Source organism: Anser anser, assembly GCF_964211835.1.
Source record: "Anser anser genome assembly, chromosome: 1".
NCBI classification, from domain to species: Eukaryota; Metazoa; Chordata; class Aves; order Anseriformes; family Anatidae; genus Anser; species Anser anser.
In genome coordinates this window covers 24,284,909-24,304,278 of record NC_139720.1, presented here as the reverse complement: position 1 = coordinate 24,304,278, position 19,370 = coordinate 24,284,909, and the positions used below count along the sequence as shown (strand labels likewise).

The 19,370-nt window shown below is 43.0% G+C and overlaps 1 protein-coding gene across 11 annotated transcripts in view; it reads right to left on the bottom strand.

Moving 5' to 3' along the window:
- Positions 1–18,911, bottom strand: part of CADPS2 (calcium dependent secretion activator 2) — a 311,395-nt gene extending 292,484 nt beyond the window's left edge. For 10 of the 11 annotated variants that reach the window (XM_083829287.1, XM_083829297.1, XM_083829301.1 and 7 more), the window contains exon 1: positions 18,503–18,844. In XM_083829287.1, coding sequence (XP_083685413.1) covers positions 18,503–18,829 — 327 coding nt within the window. In that variant the 5' untranslated portion in view covers positions 18,830–18,844. Of the gene's footprint in view, positions 1–18,502 lie in introns of all 11 variants that reach the window. The other variant, XM_083829288.1, reaches the window with a different exon arrangement.
- Positions 18,912–19,370: the final 459 nt, after the last annotated feature.

Sequence of the window (19,370 nt, the reverse complement as noted above, 5' to 3'; positions counted from 1 at the left end):
AAGACAGCTGTTATAAAGAAAAGGAAGATAAGGGCTACGTGAATTTTTAGCATAAGTGCTCCCAGAGAAGAGCAAGCCAGTGAAATAAGGGGAGGGGGAAGATTTCCCAATCTGGAAACAAGCCACGAGTGCAGACCCAACAGGCAACCAGAGTCACGGTGAAGTATCAGTGGGTCACCACTCAGGCACAATGCTTTGTACTCGTGAATCCCATGAGATTAAGGACCTCACTGCCCTACTGAAATTGTTGGTATTGAAAAGACTGCAAAATCTTACAATGAAAAAATCCCTTCTCTAGCTATACGTGTCTGTGCTTTATAGCCATGAACATTTTGAATATCTTAATAGTCATAGATTCTTGCGTATTTTAGCACACATACAGTGGCTGACTCCACAGCCATACCAGGTTATGCTCCTCTAGACTAGCAGGAAGATCTGACAATTGACGTTTGGACATCTGATAAGGACAGGAAACTGTATTCATCCCCCTTCCCAGGGAACAGGGATAACAACACTATTTAGCCATTTTCAGATGTAAATCAGGAAAATGCATGCTTTTTTTTTTTCCTCCCTTTCCTTCTTTAACTACCTTATCATTGCAGAGTGGTATCATTTTTTCACAAAGCCTACCACTTGAAAAGCCTATGGAACAATCTCAGAAATATTTATTTCAAAGCATTGTGTAATGTCATTATTAGCATTTTATTTCAAATCATGACTCATGGATATTCATTCTGAAAAGCTATAAAATAAAAGCACTAGGAAGCATGCAGTGAGAGACCAGGGCAATAATGAAAACAAGAATGGAAATCAATAAAGAGAGAAAGAACTAGACCAATGGGAACTGGACCATATCACAGACCGTAATTCACTGGTGACTAACTTAGACTGAATGCTAACGACTGAGCGCTGGCAGGAACACATTTGATCAAAACCTATCTGACACAGTGCAGAGCTCAAAAGGCAAATCAGGCAGGTCTCTCTGAAGCTATGGTAATTAGAGCTTAGCGGTGTGACCGTTTTTTGTTCCCTGAAGAAAAAAAGGAAAGAAAAAAACTAGTCTTAAAGCTATTACTCTCTGCAAATGCTTAGTTACAACTTCACAATATATTCATAGAGCACATACTTGTGCAAAATCCTACTGAAATGAAAAAAGCTCCCTTGCGGGCTGGAGGGTGGCTCGCTTTCCCTAAAGGCCAGGGCCTGAGAAGGGCATTGCCATGTATGTGAATGGGAAGAGGTTAAGTGATTCGAGGACAGCACACATATTAAATAACATGAAGGCAGATGAGATAACATCAGATGTTTGAAAGAAACAATGAAAGGAAGTGGACTGAAAGCCTCCCAGCCTTCCCTGCTGACAACAACTGCACTCAAAGACGAGCATAACAAGAAGGGGCCAGCAGGGGAACTACTGGAGTAGAACAAAAGCTGTAAAATCCAGACCAAGGGAGAATAAAGGTGCTTTCAAACACGAACCACTACAGGTCTGCATTTATGGAGCAGTCCTGAACAGGGCATTCAGCACCAGGAAGCACAGAGGTCCACCAGTCCTGGCAGGAGCTCGGTGGAAAGCCCCCCAAGGTGATGGACAATGCCAACAGGGACCCCAGGGCACTTCACCTCAGCACCACAACAAAACAGGAACAAAAGTACAGGCAGCAAGGACAAAACCCCAGATTGGGAGGTTAATATGCCCAGTTAACTTGTCCCAGTCATCTCCAGTCTACAGCCAAGAAAAAGCAACCACTGCAGTCCCTCTAAGGTTATTAGGGAGTGAAAAGCGTCTTTCCCTCCATTACATTTAAACACCAGGGGGGTAGGGAAACATTTCTCCTCATAACTGCATGAAACCTGTTTTTATCCAATGGAAACCCATTGACAGGCCACAGTTTATGTTTAAGAGTTTATTATCTGTTCTCAGTTCTTCTGCCATTGAAGTCCACAAAGAAGAAAAAACCCTACCTCACCTTGAAACAAACTCACCCACAAAGTTCTTTGCAGGTGGTGCTCCAAGTTCAGGAGAGAGCTGAACTGCACCTTTCTGCTCAAGGGCAGAGCCATAAGCTTTAGAAAGTCCAGTGTCCCCGGATGTCTTTAAAAACTGCTAATGACCTAAGTCAATGAGGTACCCCGTCAACTTCTCAGTGTCTGAAGAGACACCAAAGGCTTAAACTAGTAGAAGAGGAAAAAATGTGTTTTTTTCCCCCTCTCCGAAACATAATCCAGAGGTTGTTTTTTTGTTTTGTTTTTAATATATATTTCTAACAGTAGCAGTTCAGTTTTAGAATAAAGAAATTGGAATAACCTTGTCACATACAATTATCAAGGATCCTTCCTTTCAGATCACCAGGAGGGGATGAGCTCTTAGATGAGCATCCTTAGATGCTCAATACATGCCTTTCCCATTTAAGTTGTGAGTAAATTCTTGTATCTTATCCCGAAAAAGCTGTTTAAGATGACTTTAGTACACACTGTGCTGGTAATTTATGTATCTAACCAAGAGCAACAGAACAGGATTCCTGATCTCCATCTCTCCCACTATCACAGAAAGAAATGGCACAGTGATTAGGAGCATGCCAGAGGAACAACAGAGCTGACACTTGCATAGCTATTGCATAGAGAATTGGGAGGGAGGAGGGAGGGCATGCTGCTCTTGAGATGCAATTTCCTCTCCAGACTTCAGATAAAAATCAATTTTCAATATTTCTGTTATTTGCAAAGTGAAGGTAGAGGACCAATACTTTGTGCAAAGCACGAAGGACAGCTAAAGGAATGACAATGAACAACAGAAGCGTACAGAAATCTGAGCAGGCAGAGGGAAAGGTTGAGTTTATTCCTCCAGCTCCCAGTCCTCTTCTCTTTTACCAAGACTACCAAATTAAGATGGGAAGTTTCTCTTCCCCTTTCTAAAGCATTTCTTGCCTCTGGTGCAAAGGACCAGATAACACAATCCCAAATCAAAATAAAAGGTGTACATGCTATTTGGTAAAATCCAGTATAGTTAAGGAGTCTGAGAAGCAGAGAAGAGTTATGGAGAATACGGTTTTTGCTTAACTTTGTGCAAGAAAACCTCAAGGAACAAAAAACAGAATTTCCAGGTGATTCATTGGTTAGGGACCGAGCACAAGTGTGTTCCTAAGACGCAGAGAAAAAATGACTGACCTTCAGAATAATTCACAGCATTTTGTTTGTACCAGCTTCTCCAAAAATTATCATTATTTAGCAGTGCTGAGTAGGAGTAAGGCAGACAGGCCAACGGCTCCTTTGAACCTTCCAACATTGGGAGATTCCTGAATTATTATTATATGCGCCTGTATTACTACAAGCAGGCCAAAAGATGAGCCAGACTCAGAAGTCACACTCCGTTGCACTCTATTCAACCACAAAGTTGTGGTGTCAAAGGAGGTAACGAAGGAAGCATGAATTTATGTCTTTTGTCACACAGAAAACCAACGTATATACAAGTTAGTGGGTTTGAAAACAAAAACATTGACTCAAGTACTCTGGATAATATTTTACCGGGGAGAATTAACTCCAAAAGCTGTGGCCTAATTGCTTCATTACACGTGTCTGCTAAGAGCATTCGAGGCATATGCAGAAGTCCAACAAGAACGGCCATGTCTGGAAGCACTCTGTACACGCCCTGACCATTCAGCCTCCCGCAGTCAACAAATCGCTTGACCCAACAGATGTTTGTTCAAGTCTGCTCCGTAGCTTGCCAAGTTGGGCCACGGCAGGATGCCAAAGCAGCCTTTTTAGAAGCTGATCCGGCGACCTGGAACTCAGAACTTGCGATAGCAGGTTGGCTTAAAGCAAATTAAAACAAAGGCCCACAGCAAGCCCCTGACGGGGTGCCCATGAATTGTTACCACTGAACGGTCTTTGTTCTTTATCGCTGCTGCACTGAAATTATTTTGAAAGCTTGGTGATACGCATGGCTATTGAATGTGAATCCAGTCTCAGCAGTTTGTATTTAGTCAGAAAGATCTTTTTAGCCTAGAAACTGAAGTGATTAAATTATTCTCTGCATCAAGGAATTGAGAAGTTAGTTCAGTCATCTAGATTGAAGCGTAAAGAGATCCGAACGAGGCAGCATGGAATTTCTTCAGAACAAGAGCCTGAGAGTTGTCCAGCATCTCCCAAAGAAAGCTCCTTCCCAAAAGAAGGCAGAAGGTCTTTACCTACAGAGGAGTACAGCCTGCTCAGGAAAAGGAAATAAAAATAGTAAAAATAAGGCTGTTTGTATATCTGACCTAGAATCAGAAGGACTAGTCACACAAAGTCACAAATCTGCCATAATTATTTAAAAGTTGATAAAAATCAAGTAATCCATTTGCTTTTTATTCTTGCTTTCTGGCTTAAAGAATGCTATAGATCTTATCTAAACACCAATGCAGCAGCTAAGAGAGAGCCACACTGGTGAAAGAGATTAAAATCAATAAAAACACGAAGGCAAGTGTTTAGGGAGAAACAGCAGGCCTCGGGAAAGGTAGCTACAAAGTCCTGGAGGGTTGTACCTACAAAATAACCATAAATGAAGTATTTCCATACTTGTTGTTACAGAGAGAACAGGAACACGATATTGAAGTCTTCTGATTTTGAGATTTGATATTGAAATTCAAGGCTGGGATGCACTGGCAAGCACAGTGCATAAGAATACTGTGCTGGAAACCACAGCCAGTGTGGGAGCTGTGCTATGCTACCAGGACAGGGATAAATTCAGAGCCACACACAGCAGGCAAGGACTCACCACAACTTCTGCTAAGGTTTTTGGCCTCCTTAGTTGCTCTGAGATGAGGGTCGGGATGCCCTGTCTTAACACTACCCCAGACAGAACGTGAAAAGGCAACGTGAAAAGGAGAGTGTATTAACCCCAGCTGCAAAACACACAGAGAAAGGCCATTAGAGAAGGATAAGGATGAGACACAACTACACAAATGGTGGTTCATAGCTTGGATTGCTTCATTTAACAGAATGAGACACCATCCTCTACTGAATCCCTCAGAGAGGAAACGCTGCGATTTTAACTGAGGGGCAGAGCTGATAGAATTACACATGGGTATAAAACAAGCTAAGAATGGATTCAGTCTGGAAACAGAAGTCTCGTAACTATTAGAGTAATGACAAACAGTGGGGATTCCCACTGATTGAAGTTTTACCTGTTTACAAAAGAGACAACCTGGTTGCTTTTGGAAATGAGACTGTCTCGACACAGGAGGTGCCCTCCCATCAGCGTAAAGAAATGCAGAATTTGTTTGTGTGTTGAAGCCGTTCAGCAAGAATTCTGCAGAGGTAAGCTTTCCATGGCACAGCAAAGCAGTACCCTGGTTCAGCCACAACATATGCCAGGGTGCTTACTAAGTGTACCTGCGGCATGGTAGCTTTGTTAGTGTATCTTACTACTTGCTTTGTTATAAGCAACACATTTAATTAAACAGGTATCACTAAAGGCATAATGAAGGTAGCAGAGCTGTCTGGCAGCTGTGGCGTTATTCCTTGGTAACTACTCCATGTTTCACAAAGCATCTTCTGAACTGTCAGGTGGATAAAATACCTAATTTAACACAGGAACTACTGAAGGGAAACCTACCCATAGCCTATTTATGTCACCTTTCAGAAAAGGCTCATATTTTGGTTCAGTAGGTTATATGCACACAATTTGAAAACGCACAGGTAATTTGTGCAGGATCTACTGCATCGGCACCTGGGTACCTAAGTCAGCCTTCTCCAAAGTATCCACGTTTGGCTCCTGCTAAAAAAAATCACCTAATTAAATGCCAACCCCTCTTTAAAACTGTGTTACTTTAGTCCATTCTGGTGTTTTGCACTTTTCTGTACATCAGTACAGAAGATGGCATGTATTCGTTTATTGAGTATCCAAAAAAAAGCCCAACAAATTATTATAATATTTTATTAGCCTTAAAATTAGCAAGCAACTTGCAAGCGTGTTTTGATAGTGCCTTAGGTTCTAATTTTCACTTCATCATATGAATGGCCATAGTGAATAAATATTCTGACACCTGCCTTAAACACACCCATGCATATACCATCCAAGAACGGGTTCACTTCATTGACTAAATGATCTGGTTTCTCACTCTGAATCCTTCAGCCCTTTTGAAAAAAAAGCTTCAAGGCTACCTGTTTTCTTCTGATGTTAATATGCAATTCTGTTCATTTTCCAGGCTCTCCAGCATTATAGATTGAAATGGATTTGCATTGCTGACCATCTGTATTGCTCTGAGCTTCAACATCTCATACCCCTTCACAGAATCTCTCAATCCACGTACCACTGCTGCTATTATAATCAGTATGCATTACCCCATTTATCTTATTAGCACTGTCAGTGTGATGCTGATCACTGATATGAAGAAGCCATTCCACCGTAACCACATCATTACTAAAAATAAAATAGGGCAACTTTTTTCCCCTCTCCAAAAAATGACAGGTCTGCTAGTTGCTTATTGAAGTCAGCATGGGAAAAAGTTAAGAGAGCTATCTGCACAGTTCTGCAGTGGGATGATTTATTTTTTGTTTGTCTTTTTTACAAAAAGGAACTCACACAATTAGTATAGTTGTTTTCCTGTTGGAACTGATTATTTTTTCACTGAAGAAAAAATACAAATTGAATCAAATTATGAAAATAAATTATCCTTCACACTGAGAACACATATGCCGTGTTTCGACCCAAAGCAAGTTTCTGCAGCCAAGGCATAAATCCATCCTCAAATACAGCGACAAATATGGTATTTAAATCTTATGTTTGTAAGACCTAGATAGCAGAAACAGAAGAGTATAAAATCACTGTACTGTATTCAACAGGGCACACTCTGAGCAAGACCTAAGAAATCAGATCAATCCCAAAAGCTCAATATTAATAAAAAAATAAAACCTCTGCCATTAACGAAAGCCGTAAGAACAACTCTGCTTCCCTATCACAAGGCTTAGGAGTTTCATTCTATATGAAGCAGCTACCAAACTGAGCCAAGGCAAAAGTATGCATCTGCAGAGGAGGGGCTGGGGTAAGGGGTTGTGTTTTTTATAAAATAAATAGCAATTTACAATTTTTACAAAAACAAACAAAATTATTTTTCTGAAAAACTAGTAATATTAAATGACTTTTATTTGGTACAAGCCATAATCTCTTTAAAACAGATTAGGCCATAATAAGCTATGGAGCACTAACACCCCTCCCCTCATATCAGTATCTATAGCTTTCTTTCTGTCTCTCCCACTCGCACATACTTTGTTATTTTACACAGAACCATACGTATGCGTATTTTCCGTGTGTGCCTGTCCTTCAAGGCTTCAGCATCACTCCATAAGCGCTGCGAACCAAGTGCCAGGGTGCCCAGGGAGGTGTGGACATGCCACTACTACCACCAGCCTCACTTCAGGCTTACACGAGCCCACAATTTCCTCCTTTCCAGCACACGAATGCACGCAGAGATACATCACAACCTCACAGGACCAGAGATCCTAATCAGTTATTGAAGCCCAGAAGCATTTTCTACTGCCAAGCAGGAGATGCGTCGCACGCCCTGGAGCTTCAGCGCACCTCCAGCCTCAGACCCTGGCAGATGCTTAGAAGTGGCCCAGGAAATCACATGCAGGGTTCAATGCAATTTCCCAGCAATTATAGCTTTGTTATTCCTAATCTAAATTTCTATAAACATGTCAAAGTAATTGAGGACCAGGGCTATTTAAAACGCGTCAAGTTTACAAATTAAGGAGTACTCAATTAGGCAGGAACACTGAAATAGGTGCCTGGCTAAAACTTAACCCCTGATTAGCCCCTTTAAATAACTGCTTAAATTTTGTTTAAAAACTCTTTCATATGGCTAGATTTTTTTTCAAGGAAAAAAAAAGAGAAATCCTTAAACTTTTTACACAATTTTCAGATTGCTATTTTTCCAAGAACCTAAAAAAGAGTAATTATAGTCCATTTGGTGGCCCATACACTTGACAGCAAACAGTTGCCACACATACACATGCTAATAATCAACACAGGGAGGATGCTATCCAAAAGGTCCTCTCCAAGCTTTCAAAACTCGCTCAGCTGTGACAGCAGCAGACTATTGCAAAGCCAACTACTAAAAAGAAATACGGTATGTCAGCAAATTTCATAAGCAGGGTCTATTGAAGTCACACATTAAATAATAATAAAAAACAACAACAAAGAGCATTTGATATTAAAATGGAAATACTATTCCTCTTCTACCTGTCGTTCTGCTCCCATTAATCCCCACCTCAGCACTAGAAAGTATAAGCAGAGCAACCTCTTGCAAATCAGTTCAGGTCTATCTACTGGATTAGATTCAGTGGATGGCTCAGGGTGTCACAATATTTTCCAAGGGCACTTTATTTGCTGTCTGAAGATATTCTTGAAAATCATTTACCAGTCATTAATTATGCATTCTATTTCTTATAATCAGTTCTTTTAATTAGTATCCCAGGCAGCTTTGCTGAGGATCCCACACTTCTAGTAATTAGGGGCAGCTTATTGCCCCTAATTAACTTCAGGCATAGCACGACTGTATTACTTTGTTACTTTAGCCGGTTTTATGTTTGCATTTCATATTCTGTCCTGCTTTACTGGCTCAGAAAGGCGACTGTGGTGCTACTTATCTCTTTTAGGTTCCAGCTATCTCTTGACTTTGTATTAGCTGCTGTATTTTAAATCTCTCCGACTCTCTGGTCACCTCTACACTGGCAAGCAGTGTGATGCAAGAAGAGTGCATCTGCAGAGCAAAGCAGTTGACGCTGACGACCTGACATCCACCCTAAATCCACTTCAGGCAGCTTTGCCTCAGACCACCACCAGTCTGGCTGCAAGGACTTAACGCGCTTCCAGAACCTAACTTCTGGTTTAGCTTTGCCCACAAACAGCAGCATCCGTGTGCTCCAAGCACTGTCTCTGCAAGTGGGGACAAGGAGGGTGACTTTAAAGCATACTCCTGATCTGAGCTAAGATGTTGATGCAGACACCGATGCTGTCACCAATAAAGTTCCTCCAGGGATGCTCTTGCTCTTTAAAAGACTCACTTACCTCATCAGGCCGTTCTTTCCCAGCTAGTGGACAGCAGCCACGGCCACTGCACATCAGCCCAGCACCATCCAGCACAGATTAGCAAAATACAGCAGTCAGGCTTAGACAGACTTTTTCAGACTATCAGAAGAACTCTGTCAGCCTCCTTCAGTCTCCTTCGCTTGTGTGCTGCCCTGCATGATTACGAGCACTTTTAACAGATACAGCTTATAATATGGTAAGAGGGTCATGCGTGGAGGCTTTTGCCAGCTTAATGACTTTGTCACATCTCCGTGACCTTTAGGGACCTGCTCCAGACTGAGTTCTCACTAGCAACTGTAGTTATTAACATGTTATTAATTAATGTATTATTAACACGTTAATTTGTTACAGTTTGAACATCCAGAACACATTAAGCAGCTCATGGTTTAGTGAACATCTGAAAGTTTTGTTGCCACTTTAAATAAATAATACTTCTAATTCTTACAACTTGCTGTCTGTACATGAAAAGCATAATTTATTAAAGTAACAGAAAGACTGTCAGAATCCAGTTGTTCCAATGTAACTTTGAGGAAGACCAACAAAGACCACAGACAGTGCCCAGCCCTACTCCAGTGTATTGCTCTCCTTCCTTGAGATTTAGGAAGTAAAGAGGTCTTAGAATAAAAGTACTACTCTTAAAATTCCCCCTACCTTACACAGTTAAGCAGCATTCTTATATTATTTTCAGCAACACATAAGCAAAATATATATATCCACATCTTGCCAGATCTCAGTTCCCCGATTACCTTAACAAGATGCCTTTTTTTTTTTATTAAATATGTTTCCAGGTGGTAAAACATAAGTTTTATATACACAAAACATAGCTAGTCATTTTCAAGCATGTATTATTATGGAAGAAGACCTGGAAGCATTAAGGAATGATACCTAAAAACTTGGATGGCAGAGAAAGACAACTTTAGAAATTGGCCTTAAAAATCTCAAGTGATGTCTTTAAAGCCATTGAATTTGGGAGCCAAATCATGCTGAGAAAGAAAACAGAAACATATAAAGCAGATTATTCTCTGACGCATGTTGTACTAGTTACCTTAAAATGCTTACAGTTATTTCATCAAGCATGTACCAGCACACTTAGAACCCCCACTTGTAAGCATATGTGTGGGTACCAGAATGCCATTGCATTTGGTGTTAAGTCAATGCGAGCTGGATCTAAGTGCCCATTCAGGCAGATATCCCTACTCTGCTCAGCAGAGGCAAGCTGAAGATTCCAAGATCCAGACGAACATTACTAATGGGATTTGAAATTTCAGTCTCTAAATAATATCACTATTTGCTGCTCTTCAATCCCTGCTGATAAGGGATTGAAAAATCCTCTGCCTTTTGACGACAGTGCAGGAAAGACAGGAGGTCTGAGGGGAACAGAGTGCTACAATGATTTAATATCAGTCGTATATCAAAACAACCACTTCTTTATTTCTTTCCCTTGCTTATGATCCATCTATAAGGGGATCAGAATAAACTGGTCAATATTAATATTTTAGCACTAATGCATATTTGATGTATTAAGCAGTTGGAATGATGAAACATTCTTAGAAAACTTTTGTAGGAGAAACAGCTGCCGATACCCTGCTACAAGGCCTCAGAATACATAATTCAGAAATAAGTGAAGGAACATAAGAGCAATAGGCACAAACCAGGGATGATCCTGTGTTAAAGCTAGCAAGATAAATATTTGGTGCACACTGCCTGGAGGTCTATTTTTTATTTTCACAGAAAGCTCATGAAACCACCATAAGAAAATCCCAAGCTGATAAAATGTCTAAAACCTTCTGCAGAAAAAAAATAAAATAAAAATCTGGGACCATGAAAACACTGTTTTCCCAAACACATCCTACCACTCCGATTTCCACAGAGTCCAGTTTCTGAGCACCAAGTTCTTACCCACTCTTTGCCCTTGTTATTCTTTGTTACACCAACATGGACATTGAGTCTGTTTAGTTTCTTCCAGCTTAATCTTTATCTCTTTTTTTCTAGCCCAGTACCTTTGATGCAAACTCTTATCCCCAGGATACTCCTCCTTCAGTTCTGCTTCATACTGAAAAGCAGAACTCACGACCAGTGGATTTCCCTGCTACGAATTCATTCCTTTGTCACTGTTCTTGCTCAACAATTCCTCTGCCCCAAAGTGAATTCAGTTCCATGTATTTTCTCGATACCTCTAACACTGTCCATTACCGATTCCCACTTCTCCCCTACTCTTTGTAGATGTGCATCATCTCTTTGGAGATCTCATTTACACCCTGTCCGAGTTTGTCTTTTCTTCCACATCACTGTCTGTGCCCCAAACAATTCCGCTCACAGTACTGCTCTAGGGACGTTTCTGCTACAGCACTGCTCTGAGCATCCCTCTTCTACTTGCACTGAACAGAAGCTTGGCCTCTACTTCCCAAACCCCACTGCCAAGACAGCTGCATGTAAATGAATAACCAAAGATAAATGGAAACAGTGCTGGAAAAAGATTTTTGTTCCATCACCTTCTCTTTTTCTAATTTTTCTTCACCGGATCATGGGGTTTACAGAGTGCTCCGTGTAGGACCGTCCATTCTTCACAAGGCTGTTAATTAATGCTTTTCCTTTTCCTGACAGGAAAAACACTCAAGAACATTCTTAAACTTACTCATACAAGTAATCACGCTTGAAGAGAGGCATACGCTTTATCTCCTCACTGCAAAATAAATAAGAACCAGAAACAAACTCTTTTGAGGAATTATCATCAACTTGTTGAGAATTTTAAAGAAAAAAAAATCAAAAGCCTTCAATGCTTATGGCTGTGAAAATAACCTTAAAAACACAAACCTAAGCTGATGCAGCCTGGTACCCACATACAAACACTCTGCCTCTCCTGCTGCTCAGAGTTTCCCCCACACAGCAACAAACTGAAAACTGACTTTTCACAGCTGCTATGCCGAAACCTGTGGGAATCAGCTGCAGCTCACAAGTGCTGGGCTGCTTTCAATTCAGTGCCAGCACTTCCAGGCAGAAGCAGGCTTTGGAGATGCTCACTAGGCAGAGGGAATAAGAGTTCAGCAGATGCTGTTCCTCCCCTCCCGAAAGACAACAGCTAAAACACAAAGAGAAGTTTGAGTACCAGACCTGAGCATGCCACAGACAGCAGCAGGCAGCAAGAGGAGCAAGTTGGAAAGAAATACAGGGGTCATCTTTGCAACAACTGTGTCAAAAAAAATAAAATAAAATATGAAAAGAGATTTATAGACTAAAAAGTTTAAAAAAAATGAGAGGTTGGCACCCAGTTCAGGTGGAGTAATATACTAACTGGTGCTCAGGTACAACTTAAATACAGGACCAGAGTCAAGGCACAAAGGCTAGCACCCCAACAGAAACCCCTAAATCAGAAGGGAGAGCCAACCACCTTCCCAGAAATACACAAATCACTCCGTCTTTCCCCACAGCCACCTCTCGTTGATAAATGGGAAGCGAGTTTTTTCCCTGAGCTATTAGCTTTCCAGTTCCTGTGAGCATAGGAATAAAAGAGAAGCAGCAGGAGACAGGGATGTGCTAAGCTAGCAAAGTAGTAGACATCTACACACAAAAAAGAAACAAGAAGGGTTACAGGAAAGCAGAACACATATACAGAGATACATTAAAAAACCAAAAGAATATATACAAAAGGCAACTTCAGGATGACATTCACCAATATTAAGAAGAAATGGTGCAAAGCCAGAAAGAAAAAACAGTCAAACTAGCAGTAAGCAAACAGTGAGGTGACTGGTTAGTAGTGCCCCAGAACATGAACTAGTCATGAATGGTGTGAATGGGGCAAGCACGGAAGGGCAAATTTGCTTTTATAAGAAATGCTTCGTTCAGAAAATAGTCAACTAGCAACCAACTAGTATTTTCTGCTCTAGCAATATTCTACAGTTAAAGACAAGTACATGGTAATTAATGTTTTGGCACATTGACCCTTTCTAGATGCAGGGAAAGGAATATGGTTTGGAGGGGAAGAATATTTTTTACCAGTTTTATTGCTCCACAGCAGCAACATTTCTCTGATGATATCAGAGAGAATTATTAGGACAAAAAGAGTAGATCTGGTGTTTCTGCTTCTCTGTCACCAATTACCAACAGCTCAGATACATAAAACATATAACTGGAGAGTAACAACTGCCTGGAAGGGGTGAGAAATGCCAGGCAGCCCAACCAGCCAATTCCTTTGTACCATTCCTGTAGAGATGGCGACAGTCAACCGATTCCTCAAACTCATCCTGTCAGCTCCCCTGTAGAAAAACTAATAAGTAGTCTTTCTCCAGCACTTGAAATGGGGTATTTGCCAACAGAGTAAACGTACTTGTCAAACCACATGGCTGACAGAAAGAACTCAACAGCCTCATTCAGAAAAAAAAAATAATAATAAAGTTGTCCCCTCAAATGATCAAAAAAAGTCAAATATCAAAGGCAAATATGGGCTAAAATAGGCAGGGAAAACAAAACAAGCAAGCGAAAGAAGAGACTGATTAATTTTTCAGCATAGTAGAATTAAGTTTGCAGACTGTCCCTACATACCCACTTCATTACACAGCTATTTACCAAAGACTAGTTTTCCCAGCACACTGCCCAGCTTTCAGCCAAGCCACCCTAATCGATGCTGAGCTGGCTGGGCAGCAGCACAGTTTAAGATTAAATCAAAACTCAGAAGGGTTGTCATTTCCGAATTGGCGCTGGTAACCAGAAAGCTCTGCTTCACTCATCACCCTTCAGTGTTTCTTCAGCCATGGCTGACTCAATTGCCCATAGTGAGCAACCTTCCTCCTGCAGACATGAATTTCTTCTTTCCCAAAGAGCGAGTTCTCACTGGGGTAAAAAGATCTGATTGCCAATAGTCTTGTCTTAATAAGTATAGAGCTGTGCAAGCCAGCATCTTAATGGGCTTTGACAGCACTTAACAAAATATACTAACTTGATTGAAAACAAAGTACCCGTGGCTTAATGAATCACGACAAGGTGTTTGTGAAGGGAGGAGGAAGGTAAATAAACTTGATTTAAAATGACTTTCTGAATTCCTTATCAAAAATAAAAAATAAAAAGAAATAAGATTTGTAAAGGGAATATTGAAGGGAGGAATAGAAGATGTCTTCCTAGAAAGCTCTTCCGCAGAATTTTGACCAGATAGCCAAGTTTTCTTGTTAAGCTCTTCCTCTGAAGCACATCTGGAATTTCCAACAAGAATGGCTTTGGATGTATTCTCCTTCCTAAGAAGTGGAAAAAAGCATCTCATGAAGGAGGCTGTGAAACCACGAGATGATTTTTCCTTCCCAAAATGTGCTCAGACAATCAATAAGTGACACATGACCAGCTCAAAAACAGGGATAAGTGAGGCTTGGTGCAGGAGAAATAAAGACATTGGGAATAGAACTGTGATACAGAGAATCAAGTCTGACCCTGTAGCCAACATTTTCTTGATAAAGTCATTCAGTGGACACATATCATGAGCCTCTTCTTTAGAGGCAAAGCCCAAGAAACAGGAAAGAACAAATTCATTAAGCTCAGACAAAAATAAAGGATTGAATATTACCACTCCTACATTTCACTATTAACTATAACTTGATATTTTTGATGTACTCACGGGGAAGTAGGTAGATGGAGGAAATGGAAGGGACAACTGGTCAGAATGTATTCATGAAGTAAATCTCTTTTAGTTACAATTTCTAAACAGACGGCTCAATTACTTCTCCTACTTATCACCTATGAAAGCAAGACTTGAATTATCAGCTTTGATGTACTAAGCCTTTAATGCATTAGGAAATCTCCTTTAGCGTAGGAGCATTACTCCCCTCCCAGTCTTGGATTTCTACCGTGTGACTGCTTTACTAGAGTAAATTTTAAGATGTTGAGGAAGAAAAACACTGGATGAATACCTTTTTGTTGGTGATGGTACTTAACTGTAGCATTTCATTGCCCCTTCCTTCCTCAGGAGCTTTGACTCATCTCCCAGATACAGAGCTTGCCTTTATCCTATGCTCCTTAAATAAAACTGAGTATACACATAAAGGTATATAACTGACTGGTGTAAACCACAGTTACCAGGGCTGTCATCTAGTCACTGGCTCTGTGTTATGTTCACATACACCATTTTGTCTTGATGGAAGACAGCTGCACAGAGATTGCAATTACGTCTATTGCCTAAATCCCATGAACTTTCTGAGGACAAAGTCAGCCTGCGGACTGTTTTGAGATTCAGTTTGGCTGGGGTGCAAAAGGAGAAAGAAAAGGAACGACATTAGTTAACTATGGCTTCTTTTTTTGCTGGACTAAGAAGGAACAGGAGCAGAAAGGTAAAAAAAGGAAAGATGCTAACATATATTCCAGAAGATTCACTAGAAAAAGTGGAAACTACAAAAACGTGACAAAGACTCTTTCAAACAAAGATAGGCAAGTCTTATTTGCTAAAGGCATGTCATGCAACACATTGATGCACTAATATTTCTCTAAAAACTTGGAAAATGCATGGTCAAATGTCCATAAACACCTACCGAAGCTATGTTATTAGGAGTAGGATTAACACTCTGCAGAACTAACTCCAACTCTGTCAGGTTCTGTTATACCACCCTGAAAAAATCATGCCATGCTTATTCTTCCTCCTTCACCCCAAATCTACCAGTAGCCAAAGACAGGAGGAAAAAGTTGATCACCCACTAACTCTGAACAGTTAAACAAGAATATTTCTACTACATATCTTACAGATTACAGAAGGAATGCAGCCAGACACAGAAGTATGTGTTTCAGCAAAGTTTAGGCTAAATTATGTTGGATTTGGCATTCAAAACAAGCTGGCAGAGTTGACGGATGTTGGTAAATTGTCACAGTTCTTCTCTTAAAGTTTGATCTTTTTTCTTTTTTTTTTAATTAACCTTATATATGACAATAGAGCTGAGCCAATTTTACTTAGTGGGAAGAAAGAAGGATGAGAAAAGGCAACAGAGGAGCAAAACTGTCTGCATTTAAAATTCTTTACTTTAATTACTATAACTCAGTCCATTAAGTATGATGGTTTTAAGATACTGTATGGTAGATTACAATCTGATACTGAAGAAAGAACATAAGAATCCAGCCGTATTGTAAACCATTTCCTTACTGATATTACAATGCAACTGAGGATGTTTGATATGTGAATCCCATCTCATTCCCTTACTGGATAATACGTGCCACATTAAAAAAGAAGTAAACTGCATTCTGCAATATTTGCTCAGCAATATGCCAAATGAACTGGCAGAAAGCACAAATTACTTCTGCTCTCGAGCAGGGTGGATACTATTCTTAGGTTATCGGAAAGACTGCTGGTGCAAAAGCACGAAGAGTGCACCACCAGAGACAGACTGGGCTGGGAGCTGGAGCCACAGAGCACTGCAGGTTCTTGCTCAAAGCGCTGCCCTGGATCACTTACCCGCTGGTGCCGAGCGGGACGTGTGGCAGTGAATGGCTCTTGTTGAATAACAGAGGTCAGGGACCTCAGTGAAGCTCACAACGGAGGGCCAGCCACTGACAGACGGCAGTCGTGGAGGGGAATAGTGAGAGATGTAGGGACGGTGCAAACCGGGGAGAACATTCATTCAGTAAATAAAGCAGTGATTTACCCAAGCACGGGTCCAGCCAGGGGACATCCAGAAGTATGCACACGGGACCCATGTGCAGCACAGACTGCAAACGTTATAGCACAAAGCAGCTTCTCCACCTGGCTCGCGGCGCCCCTCAGCCTGTCTGAACTCTGAAAACTGGTTCTGCTACACCGTTCTCAGCACTTCGCTGGGTATTACATCGAATTGTTAAGTAAGAGGAAGGATGTTTATGTCTATTTTATTACTTCTAGAGAGAACTGCAACTTCTAGAGAGAATTTTTTGTGTGTTACGCCTTATTTAAGAGCATTAGTTTGTGACCAGCACGAGACAAATCACTCTGGTCCTGCAGCTAAATTCCTAAACGCAACAAAAATCTCTTTCCACATACAGTAGTTAAGCCAAAAGGCAGAATTCACTTAAAAACAGTAATTAACAAGAGTACCATTTAATTTTAACTATCAAGTCAGTTCTGTCAATCAGTCTGTTCCCTGCTCATATGCTACATCCACAAGTACTACATTTCTGTATTGGCTGCACATCAGCAATCTCCTTTCATATATCTTATTAATAAAAATAATTAATACTGTCGTTATTTTTAAAATGCTGTTCCTATATTTAGGGACTGAGATCAGTGAGAACTTCTAAACATTCAGTATCTAATGCTGTTGATGGCCGCAAGTTGCAACTTTGAGGCTGATGAGGAAAAAATTCACTGCCCGGAGGGCGATGGAGCAGGTCACAGAGGCGGGCTGTGGGATCTGTCTCTGGAGGCTTTTGAGACTCAGGTGGACAAAGCCACAGCTGGCCTGAACTACTGCTGTCACCCTAGGTTTGAGCAGGGCAGCCTAGATGATCGGCAGATGTCCCTTAAGATATCTTCACTGTGGTGACTCTTTCAGGGTGGAGGAACCCTCACCAGTCTGGGCAAAATCCTTATTTTAAGGGATTTTCTTTGGATTCCTGCTTACGAAAAGTCTTTATATGGGTTTCACTGTTTAAGCACCTAAAAGCTTAACAAAAACCAAAATGTTCTTCTGGCAATAATCATATTATTACCACCACATTCACTTGTCAAAGAATTCACTGAGCACAAATAGCCTAGATCACACATGATAGCTCTGGCACCCCAAAACATTTCGTATTGGTTTTTACAAAGCTTTAGAGACATGCAAATAGCAGGATCGTAAAAAGGTACGCAGAACTGAATTCCTTCTGCGGCATACCAATACTCTGCTGGAAACTGATGTGGGCTTTTTGTTGTCGTTTTACGGAACCGAACAGAAAGTAAAACAGCTCCAAGTATTTCAGACCAAACACTTCAAGAACTGAGCGTTTAAAGGAGTTGCCTGGAAGCGCCGTGCCCTGTTGCGAAACTTCAGGTATTCCACCTGAGCAGTCGCTCGGAAGTCACGGAGCAGAACCGAGCACTTTCGCAGGCAGCACGGCCACCCGCCGCCTCCCTGCCGACCCTCACGTCCCTGATGCTCGAGGGACAGCGTGATTTTGGTGAGGCTGCCCCGAGGATGAAGGCAGCCTCCTCCACCTCCCCGCCCCGCAGCGGGGCTCGGGGGCACCTCGGGGCGCTCCGGCTGTCCCGGGACCCCTCTGACTGCCCCGGGACCCCTCCGGCAGCCGGGGGGGGGGGTCCCTCGCAGCCCCCCGCCGCGCCCCCAGCGCCCCGTTTTGGGGCAGCTCCGGGAACTCCCGGGAGGGTCCCCAGGGGGATGCGGTGCCCACCGCCCCCCTCCTCCAGCCCCTCGCCTCAGGGGGGCCGACGGGGAGATGCCGGGGGTCTCGCCCGTGCGTCCGGGCGGGCAGGGGGCTGCCCGTCGGGGGGCTCACCTTCTGCTGCCGGCGGGCCATGTCGGTGGGCTGCTTGGCGTTGAAGGGGTGCGCGATGCAGCGGGCGATGAAGACGTAGAGCTGCAGCCGGAGCCGCTTCTCCCGCTCCTCCCGCTGCAGCCGCTCCTGCTCCTCCCGGCCCTCGCTCAGCACCGAGGGGCTGGGGCTGGGGCCGGGGGTCGCCGCCCGCCCCGCGCCCCCCTCCCTGCCCCGCGCCTCCCGCGGCGGCGGCAGCGAGCCCCCGGCCGGCGCCCCCGGCCCGTCCCGCCGCCGCTCCTCCTCCTGCACCTCATCGGACTCCTCCTCGCTGGACGAAGGGTCCAGCATCGCGGCCGAGGGGCTGAGCGGCCGGCGCCTTCCCGGACACGTCGAGTTTCCACCCCGACGGCTTCCTCCCGGGAGCCGAGCGAGGGGCGGGCCGGGGGAGGCGGGGTTTGGGAAGGGGGTCGAGCCTGGGTTGCCTTGGGAATTGCTCCGAGCCGCTCCCGGCGGAGGCGGGGACGGGGCTGGGCTCCAGAGACCGCCCGCCCGCACCTGCCCGGCTCGGCCCGGCTCCCCTCGGCCTCCCTCCCGCACCCCGCACCCCGCACCCCGCACCTCGGGGCCGCCCCACCACGGCCCGGGGGTGCCTGCAGCCCCCCGCCCCACCACGGCTCGCTGGCATCCTCTGTCACGTAGTGCGGGCAGAACGACAGGTATCGCAGATGCCTCCAGTAAAATAAATAAATAAAATTATTAAAAATAAATAAATTAATTAACAGAAGCCACTGAAAACATATATTTTTTTTTCTGAGACGAGGAGTGAGCCGAAGCGTCGCTCGCTCGCCCAGGATGCCCCTGCTGCCAACAGGCAGCTCACATCCCTCAG